Source organism: Typopeltis vanoorti, chromosome 17, assembly GCF_054136105.1.
Source record: "Typopeltis vanoorti isolate ZY-2024b chromosome 17, IOZ_Tvanoo_1.0, whole genome shotgun sequence".
Taxonomy (NCBI): Eukaryota; Metazoa; Arthropoda; class Arachnida; order Uropygi; family Thelyphonidae; genus Typopeltis; species Typopeltis vanoorti.
The window spans coordinates 44,117,574-44,134,293 of NC_143565.1; the positions used below are offsets into that span (position 1 = coordinate 44,117,574).

At 35.2% G+C, this 16,720-nt stretch overlaps 1 protein-coding gene across 1 annotated transcript in view; it reads right to left on the reverse strand.

Moving 5' to 3' along the window:
• The window catches only part of ENGase (cytosolic endo-beta-N-acetylglucosaminidase), a 153,345-nt gene that overhangs the window by 65,861 nt on the left and 70,764 nt on the right, over positions 1-16,720 (reverse strand). The window contains exon 8 of the mRNA XM_090407650.1: positions 4,787-4,895. Within this exon, the coding sequence (XP_090263776.1) occupies positions 4,787-4,895 (109 nt within the window). The remainder of the gene's footprint in view (positions 1-4,786; positions 4,896-16,720) is intronic.

Here is a 16,720-nt window from a genome sequence, read left to right on the forward strand (position 1 = left end):
AAAGCCAATGACATTTAAACAGGGGCGCTTCTGTTTAGGAGTGCCCCTGTTTAAATGTCATTGGATTTTTTACTATTTATTATATTTATGGAAAAATAGCCGTAAATATAATAGTTTGTTAAGAGGAGTAACATGGGAGTTTTCCCAGAAATAATATCCACATTTTTTTTCATTTGTGCATATGCTCCAAATGAAAAAAAAAAAGTGGAATGGTTTATCAATATTTGTTGAGCCATTCAAAGGATTTCAAATACTAGAATTTCTATAAAATTTATCTAGCAGTCCTGGAATAACTTGTGTCTGTTCTGTCCGTATACAAGCAATTTAACAGGTGCTCATGATTTTTTATGCCTTTTTAAATGCACCTAAAAACTTTCATGAAAATATTTCCTTTAAAAATACACAATTCTTAAATATAGTAGGAAGATGAGAATGATTCTTTGTTCAGTGAACAAAGAATCATGCTCCACAACTTATTTATGTAAGTATGGGCATGTTAAAGTATGTTTAAAATTACAATCATGATGACCGGAACACACAAGAAAGACAAAGGCAAACACTCTCTACAGCCATGAGTTCTATATTAAATAGTTCTGTGTCTAATAGTATCAGTATGATATGAAAGTCACTAATATGTTTAATGCAACTGAAAGAATTCATGAACTAGTTCACTCAGAGAAGACTGTGATGGGCAAACAACTAAAGGAGACAATGTTATAATGAAAATAAGAGTGTAATAATGATGAATGCAAAAGAGAATCAGTTTATACCTGCAGAGCATCTAGTTAAAAATTGAAACAAGGTACATACTGATTCTCTTATATTAAGCCTTCAATAAGGCTTTACATACAAGGATAACAGTTTATCGACAACAATGTGCAGGTTTCAGCACTCTGACTTTAGAGAACTAGTTCTCTAAAGCACTCTGACTTTAGAGTTCTAATATTTTAGAACCAAAAATTTCATTTTGGTTCTAAAATATTAGTTATCAAAACATGCAGCAGAAATATGGGCGTAAATATGGCACTGTGAGCAAGAAAAGTTTGTGAATTTTGCAACATGAGCCATAAGCATAAAAAATCCAGTGCAACAGGTGGTTCACTGATTTGAAGAGACAGGCAGTTTGACAGTCCAATTGAAGGAAGAGAGTGTAAATCTGAAAATGACTGAAGATGTTGCAACTCAAGTTGTTGAACAGTCAAATGAGAAAGCTGTAGGTTCATGTGCTATAGCAATACAATTAGACTTGCCACACACAACAGTATAAAGAAATTTGCATAAAGCATCACAATGCTACCAGCATAAACTCAGCCATAAAAAAGGATTGCAAACAGGAGATACCAGAGTCTGGGAAACATCTGCATTGACATTTCTGGCATGCATGGAAGTGGACAAAAACTGCCACATTTGGGCTACAGAGATTCCTTATGCATTTCAACAGTTTCCTTACATTCATTAAAGGACTTTATAAGTTAAAGAATTTATGGCCAAGTTCGTTATAGGGCTGTTTTCCTTGAAAGAAGTCCACTGAACCAGATCTGTGACCTGCACAGTAACACTGACATATTATTGGGACATGTTGAGCAGTTTTATCACCCTGCAACTGCAGCAACACCTTCCTATATAGGATGTATAGTTCAACAATTATGTCAACATTTCACAGAGGATAGAGTAATCAGCAGATCATTTTCTATGAAATGGTCACTGCATTCACCAGATCTTAACCTCTATAACTTTTGGGTTACCTCAAAAGCATGGTGTATTGGGCCAGTTATACAAAGTTCTTCATCTGGCAGATTTGAAAAACAAAATTGCACATCATGTTCAAAACCTTTCAACAGATCAGTTGCATTCCACTGTAGACAATGCTGCATGTTAGTATCAACTGTTGGTCCTACACAAAGGTCAACACATTGAATGTCACCTTCACTGATCATCTGGATCTCCTTGATAGCTCCTTGCAGCAGCATGTCAGCTCTATGCGATATGTTTTTTGTAGTCTGTAGCACATTATTTTACGAAATCAGTAAAATAAACATAATCAATTAACTTTGTTTGACAGTGACTCTGAATCATTTCATAATCACATATCATCTGGTTCACATTAATCTCCTTTTCTTCTGCTCACAGTGCCATATTTTCTCCAGAAGTCATTTTTGAACTAAATTTTTTTTTATTGTCAAAATCTAATCCCAGTGATCTGGTTAGGGTACCCACCAAGTCTGTAGCGAAAACCAATATTTCATCTATTGGTTTTCACTACAGATTGTTCTGAATAGGGGTACTTTAATTTGAAACATGCTGTAGAAAAACTGATGAAATGATTGACATAGACACCAGCAAAAGACTAATGCAACAGAAATCAATTCTTAGTTATTCATAGAAGGTGCAATGAAAATTAGTCATCTGCAAAAAGAATTATGGATCAATGCATTGCAAGAAAATGTCTTCAGACACATAAAACACATTTAATTCAATCTTGACAGAGATGAAATTTTGATCTCATGTGAGGAGACATGCTCAGAGGTATGATATTAATGCTAAATCTGGACTTGTCCTTCAGATCAAGCATTGCTGTAATTTGGTCATATAGCCAATGTATGTAATTTATTGGTTATAAAGTTGTCTTTATTGCCTTTTTGTTGTGTTACCATAATTTCTATTGACTGTGTGTGTCTCTTCTTTGTATAAAAGAAGAGATAACTTTGTATAGTGTATGGAAAAGAAAAAGGTATGTAGGGTTTTGTAAAAATAATCATAATTAAAATTCTGAATATTTTTACATAAAGATTAGTATGTTTATTAGTTTTGTTTTCATAACACGCATTGTCGGCACTTGCGATGTGCCCGTTATGGAAATTGTTTTGTTAAAAGTGATATGTAAAGCAGTTAAAAATTTAATGTACTTACCGGATTTGATTAGTTGTGTTACTTTAAACAAATTTATTATGGTTTGAAATATTAAGTTTTGTGTTTTATGAGGACATTCTCTTGTCGCTAACGGAGACAATGTGTCAGCCATTATACAGTACTTAGTTTCTCGCTTGCCACGGAGTGCGCATGCTCGCCGAGAGGTTTGATGTGTGATTGACAGCTGACAAGGAAAGCGTTCAGTATCTGAGTAACGCCTGTAAACAAAATAGCATTCGGAAGGAATTTAGAACACAGGCCGGCAGATATTTAGATTCAGAGGAACTGAAGTTTTTTAAGTGACAGTCGGAAGAAAATTAATAGTATATTCTGAAAAAGGAATCGTGGAACTATTAAGTTTCAAAGTGGAATAAGTATTGATGAATAAAAGGGAAATATTGCTATATGCATTTTAAACCGAATATTGGAGAAAACACTAATTGAAAGATTAATAGTAGATTCCGAAAAGGGAATCGTAGAGCTGTAAGTTTTTTTTTATTGGAAGAGTTAAGACTGTCAATAAGCATTCAGTGGATAAAAGAAGAATTTGCTATTTACGTTCTAAAGGAATGTTCGAGAAAACTCTGATTAGGAAGTTTCATCTGTATTAAGGACGCCGGATCTGACTATTATTTCTACTGAAGAAAAGAGATGGAATTAAGTTCAGAAGAATTAATGTGTGCTACATAAGTGATGAGAAAGGATCCTGTAAAAATGAAGAATGGAGTTATATATCTTCAGAAAAGGGCCTTGACAGAGAAAGAAACTGGCTATGAACATTTTGTGATTGTGCAAACAAAGTGTTTAGTCTAGTCTTAAGTGTAAGTTTATTTTAAAAAGGCCTTGGATCCAATTAATTTGTAGTTAGTTATGTAAAGTTGTTTGAAGTGTATATATATTGTTTTTGTTTTATTAAATGTGTTTATTTGTATTTTGGTCTTGAGTCAGTGATTATTTGGATTCTAAAAGAGTTAAGATCATTGCACCAATTGGAGTGAACCCTTGTGCATATAATAATATATAGGTACACTCGGAAATTTAAAAAAAATAATTGTTAGAAACAGAGATCATCTCTATGGTAGGATAAATATTAAGATAATATATATGTATATCTCCTCTATATAAAAATCCACCAATTATTAACAGTGTTCTCATTCTTCCAATGACACACTGCATTTCGCTACTTCATGCACAATATTTATGACAGATGAACTAATCCACTCCACAAATGGAACAAATATCCAGTCTCATGTTGCTAGTATGGAAAAAGCAAAAAAACATGTAGTAAGTGATTGTACTTGGTTGTGGTTTGGTTTACATATGAACAGGTGAAGCTATACTAACATAAAGAATGACACTAGTGGGCTATCACAACTTCCCCAGATACTTCTCTTGCTGTGAACAGAAATTCAATTACCAAAATGCTACAGCTAATTTATAATTTTTTTCTGTGTCATGTCCCATTCCCATTTTCCCTTGCAAGTTAGGATCAATGACCTGTCATGATCAAGTAACTTAGCTTCTTTGAAACTTAACTAATGCTCTAATACAGTGGTTTATTATATTTGCATAACATATTATGGCTGTCAATCATGTACCCTTCTGGCTGGTTTGACTTTTTTGAGGGATGAAAAAACCCTGCCACCTCCATACAAGACTGGCTGGCTTACCTTCAACCAAAGGGCATTGTTGAAACCAAGTGTGCTACAAAAGTGCTATAAATACTTTAAGCAATATAGTGTTATACAGAATTCTATAATAACTGTTTGTTAAACTAAATAGTGAAGCAAGTGATGGATTTAATTTTACATTATGCATTTAAAGTTCATAAAACATATTAATGATATTAGTTGTAACAGAAAAAATGATTCTATACCTTTCCTCTTCTATAAAGTTTTTCACCAAATCCTTGGCAAAAGGAGGTCAGGAATGGCATTTCTGCAGGACCATGTGGGGGACACAAATGACATAAGAGATCCCAGAAGCTGGAATATGAGAAAATCATTAATTTTTATTTCTTGTTAATATAAAAAGACAAGAATATTCATTCTAAAACCGCATTAAGATTATAATTTCTCTAAGTTCAAGACTGTAACCATTTTCCTGCTGAATTTCAATAAACATCTTCACTGCAATTTTGGGTATTTGAATTATACTCTTTTCTGCAATACTAGTCACCTTGTTCCAAAGAAGAAAGGTGTATCCTCTGTTTTCTTCTTTATTTAGAACCATAGTAATCCTTGTTTGCCGGCCTTCATTCTGTTACTCAATAATTTACCTATAAAGCATTAGCATATCATGTAGCTTTGCATATATTAATGTCACAATTACCTATTAATTAATAAGTTTCAAAGTAGGAAATAATATATAGTTAAAATATATGGATTATCTAAATCTAAATAATGAATTATAATTTTCTCAGATTATGTTCCTAATATAGATATTTTTAGACTGCATAAATACCTAATAGTACTTTTATGTGAACTACAGAGCACATAATTATAATATAAAATAAATACTAAAAGCAATACTAATATGTATATTAAAGCTAAGCAGATGTGTAACTGGAAGCAGAAAAAAGCAATTAAGTTTGGTCATTTTAGGAATACAGTTTAAGATTGGTGGCTTAACTGTAATTCAGTAATTCCTTCATTACCTACCTATTGCTGCATATTGTAGTGTAGTGGATCATCCAAGTATTTTTCATATTATTTAAATAAGAATTAGAAATATTTTCAGTGGTCTCTGAAGGTTCTTCCTGCTGATTATCAGATATATTTAGCAAAAACTGAATGTGAGTTTTGTATTTTTTTTTTTTTAGAAAGCTGAAGTAATCAAAATATTACTTTGAATATGTAATATAACAAAATATTACTTGATTTACATAAAATTGGAATTCTGAGAAGGTAACAATTTTGTGCTATTGCGATCACCATATACCTAACAGCATACTGCTTAAAGAATAATGATATGAAATGAAGACTGAAAGAATACACCTGAGAAAAATGCCACATGTGGAAAAAAAAAAAAAACCTAAAGAAATGTCATGGTTAATACAAAAGATAAATACTAATATTCCAGAGGTTATGGAAAAACAAGAAACAAAGGGAGAAGCATCACAAAAAGAATTGCATATGTTTACAGTGATAAAAAAAATTGAGGATACAGTTATTCTGAACATCTGAAGTAACTTTTAGGTTAATAAATGAATTTTACTGTCCTGTGTGAGACCACCACCCTGATTATTGAAGGCCTGAAGTGGTTTAACAAATAAAGTTCTGTATTTGGTGTCTAGAGCAGGATTTCCAGATTACTTAATCCTCAGCACACTCACTTTACTAACTTAAAAAGGTTTACAACCATTTATAGGTAGAACACACACACACACACACACACACACACACACACACACACACACACACACACACACACACACACACACACACACACAGTTGTATGTTTTAAAACCTACAACTTGTTGCATCCCACAGACCACTTACTATCCTAGTCAATCACTTCCAAATCCTCTCCACAACTTCCTCATCCCCAAGAAACTCATGTGACCAGACCTGAGAACAGTAATCTAGATGTGGTTGCATCAAGACTTTATAACCAAGTAATCATGTGAACTACACTGGCAACTTTAGCAATATGCTTTTGAAACATCAGCTCTCTATCTACCCCCCCCCCCCCCAAATCCCTGGCTTAATCAATTTCCTGGAGTACAGTTCCCTCAATGTAATACACAGCTTGTAATCTTTCTATTCCAAGATGCATAACTTTACACTTTTCCATATTAAATTGACATCCATTATGTTTTGCCCATACTGTCAGCCTATTTAAATCATCCTGCAAGCACTCTACATCACCCTGACTAACTACTCACTCTACTCAACTTTGCATCATCAACAAATAACTGAATATCTCTCTTCAAATTATTTCCTATATAATTTATATACAAATTAAACAGCACTGGTCCAAATATGTGGTCACTGGTCCAAGTATGTAGTCACCTGTCTTCTCCTGGATTCAGCTCCTCCACATATTACTTTTTAGTCCATTAGCCACCCTTTTATTCATATCACCAGTTTCCTACCATCCCCATTTGTTGCAGTTTGCATAACAGAGTTCCATGTGGTATCATGTCAAACACCTTTGCAAAATCCAGCATATCGTATTATTGCCATTCTCTTTATCTAATTCAGTTGTCACTTTATTACAAAAAATTAGTAATTACTAAGGCATGAGCAACCCTTCACAAATCCATGTTACACCCTCATAGAGTATCATATTCTTATCCATCCATTCCTGAATTCTCTTTCTGACCACTTTTCCGGTATTTTTACCACCCCTCCTGAGATACTAATTGGTCTATAATTTGTTACCACAGACTTAGATCCTCCTTTATGAGAAGGAATAATTTTGTCCTCCTTCCACTCTCTTGAGACCGCCAGACCTGAGACTTAAATTAAACAGCCTAGTCAAAGGCATTGCCAGTTTCCTTGCACATTCTTGTAAAATGCAAGCTGATATCCTGTCCAATTACATAGCTATATTTGCATTCAGATTCTGCAATATACAAAATACCTCCAATTCTTTAAACTCTGTTATCACATCAGTTCCTGTTCACCTCTGTCATAACAATATCTTCACTTAGATAATATAACTCTTGTAAAATGATCATTCAGTATAATAAGTTTAGTTTAATCCTTTATCCAAGTGTGAGCAAACAAAGTTTGCACCTAAAAGTATCTTCAGGACTGGGGTAAGGTAGTGAACACCAGGCAACTCGTTGCAAAGGTGGAGAAAGCTCTCTCATCACTCCTATCTCAGTATCTCCCATAATGCAAAGCACATCTCCTTGCAGATATGTGTAATGCTATGCATTAAGGCAAGGGCCACTACCCATACCGGTTTCGACCTTTATTGAGGTCTCGTCAGTGGGAGCCAGGCCCAGCAGTGGAGATACAAAGGCAGAAGCAATGAGAGGTCATCCTAACCTATCAAAGGGTGTGCAACCTTAATATTAAATTACTCCGGATTCAGAGAAAGATGTTGAGAGTTTATTTTTTCACTTGGTTAGACTATAATAAGTTTAGTTTAATCCTTTATCCAAGTGTGAGCAAGCAAAGTTTGTGCCTGAAAGTATCTTCAGGACTGGGGATACCATACCTTACCTCCTCTCATTGCTTCTGCCTTTGTATCTCCACTGCTGGGCCTGGCTCCCACTGACGAGACCTCAATAAAGGTCGAAACCGGTATGGGTAGTGGCCCTTGCCTTAATGCATAGCATTACACATATCCGCAAGGAGATGTGCTTTGCATTATGGGAGATACTGAGATAGGCGTGATGAGAGAGCTTTCTCCACCTTTGCAACGAGTTGCCTGGTGTTGCACTACCTTACCCCAGTCCTGAAGATACTTTCAGGCGCAAACTTTGTTTGCTCACACTTGGATAAAGGATTAAACTAAACTTATTATAGTCTAACCAAGTGAAAAATTAACTCTCAACGATAATTCAGTAGCTCAAAAATTTTGTTTGCATCTGTTATCTCTTTACTATATGTACTCATTAAAGTTATCCTTCCTTAGTCATTCTTCTTCCTACTTGCTACATAATGAAAAATCTCTTTAGGATTTCCTTTTACCTGTACAGCTAATTTCTTCTCATAATCTGATTTTACCTTCCTTACCATGCTGGTTACCTCTTGCCTGATCCTTTTACTGTTCATGTGTTAGCTGGTCACTTTTCTCCTTATATGCCGTCCACAATTTTCTATTATTACATGACACCTCCAAGGAGTCCAAAGACTCATTGAGGGAGGGCACCTGCTCTACAGCTCTCTGTCTCCACCACTCAATCAGCCAACTACAGCAAACTGCATTGTCCACACCAATGGCATCTACAGCCCACCACCACTACTAGTATTTTCACAGACAATTAAAACCATTCATGCCCACAGTGGGATTTGAACCCGCAGCCTTTCGGTGGAGAGCGGATACGTTAACCACTCGGCCAACCAGGCAACCATTAATTATGCTATTCATCCATCTTAGTCCTACCTGATTTACTATCCTGACCTTGGATATACAGTGTGATATTGGTTCTTCCAGATATCCTTTGACTATCTCTCATGCACTGTGAATATCCTTCCCTTGCAGATCTTGCCTTGGTACTGCTTCAAGCTGTCTCCAAAGTGTATCATAATCATCTGCCTGGTAATTCCATAAGTATCCCCTCTTCAATGGAATTTCAACATGTTTTGCTACCTTCCAAGATCCAAGATCAAGACCACATGATCGCTTTCCCCAATCGGATGCAACATTATGGACAAGTCTTCTGATCCTATAACAAGATTCAACACTCTTGTACCACAAGTATCCACCATCGCATTCTGCTTCAAGTAATTATCTCTCAGTAAGTGTATTGAGAGATAATTACTTTTTCTATGTCTCTGAAGTTGAAGTCTCCCCATAATAATTACTTGACTTGTACTCATTGTGCCAATCTGCTAATGCATGTCTTTGACGTCATCCCTGACACCTCCCTGGTATACTGCAGCAACCAATTTCATATATTGTCCTATTGGCCTCAGTCTCACACCAAAATGACTCGATTGAACTTTCATTTGCATGGCTAACTCCTCTTGTTAGCCATGCAATTCATCTGCTATCATCAGCAGTACCCCCCCCTCCATCTACTCTATTCTCCCTGAAAATATTAAATCCATCACATTCTATCACTGTAACTACATCTGCTGTTAGCCAAGTCTCACCAATACCTATAATGTTTGGTGAGGTTGCACTACCAATGCCAATTAAAATTATTAGCAAGATGTTTATAAAAAATGGTTATAGCAAAAATACAACCAATAAAATTCTTCACAAAACTACACCTAAAAATGAAAATAATATAGATTACAGTAACACTATAGCTATTCCATATACATTAAAGTGATATTAGATAAAACAGGACTATAGAATCACATGTATGCCACAGTTAATAACCTTTTATTATGTAAATATTTCATCTTATGTATCATAAGACATCATCAGTATAATTAATGAACAACAATAGGAATTAAATTAAAAAAACCATAGAGCGCATGCTTAAATTTGAATCCCTTTATGTTAAGATTAGGTCTATGAAGTAAGGCTTCAGCACTTTATATAAATGCTCATGATTATATATGGATCTATATAGCAGCTTAGTATTTTGCCATTGGATCCTGTGCTTAGTGTTTTCGATTCCATGTTGTGCAAGGCCAGATTTGTGAGGTTTGATAAGACATATGTGGTCTTGATGTTCAGAGATACGTTTATTTATAGATCTTCCTGTTTGTCCATAGTAAGACAAGTTACAGGAACATGGTACTTTGTACACATCAGGTAACATCATTGGTGAGAACTATAACACTTTTTTTGAATGTTAGTCAAGTGAGTTTTAATTTATCGTCCTACACGTTTCATCAATTTTTGCTATCGGCATCTTCAGGGAATAAAATTGGTAAGCTATATGAAGGTAACCAGACTACGTTTTAACTGACAGTTCTAATTCATACAAAATTAGTATTGTGCGAGACAATGCTTGTGTCTCGGGAACATGATTTATTTGTTACAAGACATAATGTAATTGGCGTGAAAGTTCATTTCTTTGATGTTTAGTGATCTAATTAAAGCTTTCCAAATTTCCGGTAGGGACCTTGATTCTTATTTAGGTTTCCTGTTGAACGGGCGACCGTAGCAGCCTCCTTGAAGGTTCTGGAATGGTAGTTCTCTTCTATATAGGCATATGACTCTTATCCCACTCAATGAGAAGGTTGGTAGAAGCAAAGTGGCAAGAAAGGTCTGAAATATCTTGTCTGTTGTTTCTGACATATCCTATGTGCTCCTTCTGTCTCGTTTCGAAGCTTCTAGAGGTCTGACCAACATAACTAACACCACAGGAGCAAGGTATATTATATACTCCAGAGTACTTGTAGAAAAAAAAGCATAATTCTTTCAGCTCCGTCAAGATCTCCTAACACCAACTCTAACCAAATGGAAAGAAGAATACTTCTCAAATTAAAGAATAATAAAGACATCATCATACTTAAAGCTGACAAAGGCAACAATACTGTTATCTTAAATACAAAAGATTATGAAGAAAAAATTAAAAATCTATTATCAGACACGTCTGTCTATGACGTTCTCAGTACAGATCCTACGCAAAAAAACCATAACGAAACCAATGAACTATTACGTGGAATGAATAACTGGTCTATAAACTTAATAAGAAAACTAAAATCCATGCACCCGTTGACTCCAAGATTGTATGGCATTCCTAAAATACATAAAGAAGGTAAACCATTACTTCCAATAGTTGATGGAATCTATTCTCCTAGTTACCAACTGTCTAAATATCTAGCCAAGATTTTACAACAACACATTCACAACTCAGATACTTATATTAAAAACTCACAACATTTTATTGAAAAATTAGAAAACATCCCTATCTCTGAAGATGATATACTAGCAAGTCTTGACATCACATCTCTGTTTACAAACATTCCAGTTGTGGAAGTCATCAACATCTTAGACAACTTGTTCCCAAGAAACATCACTACTTTGTTCAATCATTGTTTAATTTCAAACTATTTCATTTGACAAAAAACAGTCTACAAACAACTTACCGGATTAGCCATGGGTAGCCCCCCTCTCTCCTTCTTGTGCTGACTTATTCATGGAAGACCTAGAGGATAAAATCTTATCTCAAATTACCCCAAAACTAAAAACTTGGTACAGATATGTTGATGACATAATCCTAATAAAGAAACAAACCAATAACAATATCAACCTGTCTGTGTATAGAAAACCTACGAATACTGGACGTTACCTCCATTTTAACTCGTCACATCATATATCCCAGAAACTTAGTATTATCGATATGCTTAAGAAAAGAGCTATACATTACAAACAGACCAAGATGACTTACAAAAAGAATTAACTACAATATCCAGAGAGCTATCCTTAAATGGTTATCCAAAAAGACTCTGCAACAAGATTCTCTTTTTGGATATACCAAAAAGACAACGTGATGACAGCTAATACATTAGTACTATAACTATTCCATTTGTCAGCAGCATTTCCAAAAAATTGGCTATCCTTCTAAAACCACACAATATTAGAGTAGCATTCAAGCCGGTCAATACTATTTGGAAATTTTTAAGATCACCGAAAGACCCTCATCCATTCTACAAGTACTCTGGAGTATATAATATACCTTGCTCCTGTGGTGTTAGTTACGTTGGTCAGACCTCTAGAAGCTTCGAAACGAGACAGAAGGAGCACATAGGATATGTCAGAAACAACAGACAAGATATTTCAGGCCTTTCTTGCCACTTTGCCTCTACCAACCATCTCATTGAGTGGGATAAGAGTCATATGCCCTATATAGAAGAGAACTACCATTCCAGAACCTTCAAAGGAGGCTGCTATGGTCGCCCGTTCAATTCAACAGGAAACCTAAATAAGAATCAAGGTCTAATCCTACCGGAAATTTGGAAAGCTTTAATTAGATCACTAAACATCAAAGAAATGAACTTTCACGCCAATTACATTATGTCTCGTAACCAATAAATCATGTTCCCGAGACACAAGCATTGTCTCGCACAATACTAATTTTGTATGAATTAGAACTGTCAGTTAAAACCTAGTCTATTACCTTCATATAGACTACCAATTGCATTCCCTGAAGATGCCGATAGCAAAAATCGGTGAAACATGTAGGACAATAAATTAAAACTCACTTGACTAACATTCAAAAAAAGTGTTATAGTTATTATACAAGTAGTCAAGAAAGAAAATAACATCATTGGTGAGAATTTGTCTTTTTTTAGAAGGTAGCAAGTTGTGAATTTAGTTGGTTTATATATAGGTAGCAATGAGCTGATATTTTTTCAGAATTTTTGCCACATGTTCAGAGATGCCTTTAATGTATGGTATAGCAGTCCTATGGGCTTCTCTTCTTGTTTGGGTTGATTTGTAGAAGAGTGGTTAACTATTTTTTAGGTTATTATTGGATCATATCCATTTAGTAAAGCTGTTTCTTTGATAATTTCCAGTTCTTGATTTTTTAGAGATTCTTCAGAAGAACAAATTTTGTATGCTCTGGATACTAAAGATTTTATGATGCATATTTTTGAAATGAATGGCGAGCTGATGTATTGTGTATATAATGACCTGAAAGTGTTGGTTTTCAGTAGACAGAAGTGGAAATGGATTCATCTTGTTTATGCTGGGTGTGTACATCAAGAAAGGAAATACCTTTCGATGATTCTTTTGCTAGTGTGAATTTGATACGAGGATGTAGGGTGTTGAATTTTTGTAGAAATGAGTAGAGTTCTGGTTCTATGTGACTCCACACTGGAAAAGGCATCATCAATGTACTGCAGTCAAATTGTTGGTTTTGGATTGAGAGTGAAAATTCTTTCTTCTCGGTGTTCAAGAAACAAGTTCAGTCCATCATTGTTCCTTCTTGTTTATATATTTTATCTTTCCATGTGAAGTGACTTGATGCGATTGCAAATTTGAATAATTCCACTGTCTGATGGAAATTATTATTATTATTACCCAAGACCCCATGGAGTCAAGGAGTCATCTGGGAGGTTCTTTTATCATATACACAGCTCATCATGCTTTGCTTTTAACACACTCAAATTCTCTGCAGACACCACACTCTCAGGTAAGGCATTCCAATTATTCACAACTCTGCATGAAAAACACCTACCTCTCACTCCCCTCCTGATACCCTCCTTATACAGCTTCCAGGGATGACCTCTGGTTTTCCCCTGATCTCCCACTATTTTCTGTAGAACTTCTCCAGCATTGATCCGATAACAACCCCTTACTAACTTCTAGGTCTCTATCATATCTCCCCTCCTCCTCCTGTCCACCAGACTTTACAAGTTACATCTTCTCAATCTTTCCTCATACTCGACATTCCAGAGGTTAGAAACTACCTTAGTCAGTTGCCTCTGGACCCTCCCCAACATCTCTTCATCCTTCTGAAAACCAGGTGACCAAATCTGGGCACAATAGTCCATATGCGGCCTAATCAAAGGCTTATACAATGGAAAAAGAATCTTCCTACTTCTACAAGTCAGTGTCATCCATATCATTCCCAGAAGCCTTTGTGTTGTCTTCACAATTTTGGCTGTCCTCTAAATTTCAGATGCTTATCCACTATAACCCATAGATCTCATATTTCCTCCACCTCCGACAATATATCCTCACCAAGCATAAATTCTGCATCCCATCTTTGTTTTCCAAATTTTAAAACCTTACATTTTGTAACATTGAACTCACATCCCCTAAGGGCACTACATCTTCTCTACTCTTCATGGTTCATCCCAACTTTGCATATCTGCAAACAACTGAATATCTCCATCTAGATCTTACTAATATCATGAATATACAAGTAAACAGTAACGGCCCTAAAACAGATCCCTGAGGCACAATGACTTTCCTTTTCCTGGATATCGCTCCCCCCATACACAAGTTGTTGATACCTATCAGATAGCCAGTCTCCAATCCAATGCACCAATCTAATATCCAACCCCATCCGCTCTAGTTTGACTAACAAGTTATCATGTGGTAATCTATCAAAAGCCTTTGCGACATCCTTCTCCTCTGTCCAAGGAAGCAGTCACCTTATTGTAATAAGTATGTAGATGACTAAAACATGACCACCCTTTAGTAAATCGATGCAGTCCACCAAAGATAATACCATTGTTGTCAACCCAATTCTGGATCCTAGTTCTCACAAGCTTCTCCAACAATTTAACCACAAACCTGACACACAGATAGGCCTGTAGTTTGATGCTTGAGTTTTATCACCTCCTTTATGAAGTGGCACAATCTTGCCCTCCTTCCATTCCTTAAGAACTTAACCGAGTGCAAGACTCATATTAAAAAGGCCATATTAAAATTAAATTTTGTGGATTTGTGGATTAAAAATTGTATTGTCTCTTTGTGAGGAATATTAGTGAAGAGAAAGAGAGAAACAATGTCGAAGCTTACTAAAATGTCTGTATCTGCTAGTTTAACATCTTTTATTCTTGTATGAAATTCTAAAGAATTTTTTAAAACATCTTTTATTCTTGTATGAAATTCTAAAGAATTTTTTAATTGAAGAAGCTGAGTGGCCAGTTAGGGGACAGAGAAGGTTAGACAGAAATCTTGATACTTTATACATGGGACTGCCTATGGAATCCACAATAGATCAAAGTGGACAGTTACTTTTATGTAATTTTGGTGAACCACATATTCTAGGATGTCTTACAAATGTATAAAATCCATCCCCTCATTGGCCACTCGGCTTCTTCAATAATTCCATAGAATTTCATACAAGAAGAATAAAAGACATTAAACTAGCAGATACAGATAAGTTAGTAAGCTTTGACATTGTCACTCTCTTCACTAATATCTCACAAAGAGACAATAGAATTTTTAAAGCAAAAAATTTCATCAGACATAGTGGAATTATTCAAATTTGCAATCACATCAGGTTACTTCACGTAGAAAGATAAAATATATAAACAAGAGGAAGGAACAGCAATAGGCTCATCCTTACCACCTAACTTAGCCAACTTTTTTCTAGAATAGAACACCTAGAAGAAAGACTTTTCACTCTTGATCCCAAACCAACAATTTGGCTATGGTACATTGATGATGTCTTTGCAGTTTGGAGTTACACAGAATCAGAACTCTACTCATTTCTACAAAAAATCAACATCCTGCATCCTCGTATCAAATTCGGACTAGAAAAAGAATCATCAAAAGGTATTTCCTTTCTTGATATATACACACCCCGCATAAACAAGATGGATCCATTTCCACTACTGTCTATCGAAAACCAACTTTTTCAGGTCATTATATCCACAATACATCAGCTCACCATGGCATCATAAAATCTTTAGTATCCAAAGCATACCAGATTTGTTCTTCTGAAGAATCTCTAAAACAACTGGAAATTATCAAAGCAACAGCCTTACTAAATGGATATGATCCAATAATAACCCAAAAAATAATTCCACTCTCATACAAATCAACCCAGACAAGAAGAAGCCTACAGGACTCCTATACCATATATTAAAAGTATTTCTGAACATGTGGCAAAAATTATGAAAAAATATCAACTCATTGCTGCATATAAACCCATCAACCAAATTCACAACTTGCTACCTTCTACAAAAGACAATCTCTCACCAATGATGCTACCTATACGAAGTACCATGTTCTTGTAACTTGCCCTATGGACAAACAGGAAGATCTATAAATAAACCTATTTCTGAACACCAAGACCACATCTATCTTATCAAACCTCAAAAATCTGGCCTTGCACAACATGAAATCGAAAACGCTAACCACAGGATCCATCTGTGGATCCATGAACGTTTATATAAAGAAAGTACTGAAGCCTTACTTCATAGACCTAATCTTAACTGGAGTGACTGTCTTATTCCAAAAGTTTGGGAAATAGTCATCCACAACTGTATTAAATAAATTTATCTGTTACATTTTAATTTAATGTAATTATTTTGAATTTCAGTCTATTAGGTTTAATCCATGAATACATGACTGTATACATAGGATTCAAATTTATGCATGCAACACTACTGCTTTTTGAATTCAATCCCTATTGTTGTTTGAGAATTGTACTGACGATGTCTTATGATACATAAGACGAAATATTTACACAATAAAAAAGTTCTGTAAATGTGACACGTGTGATTTTATAGTTATGGATACTCCACAGGTATCACTATAT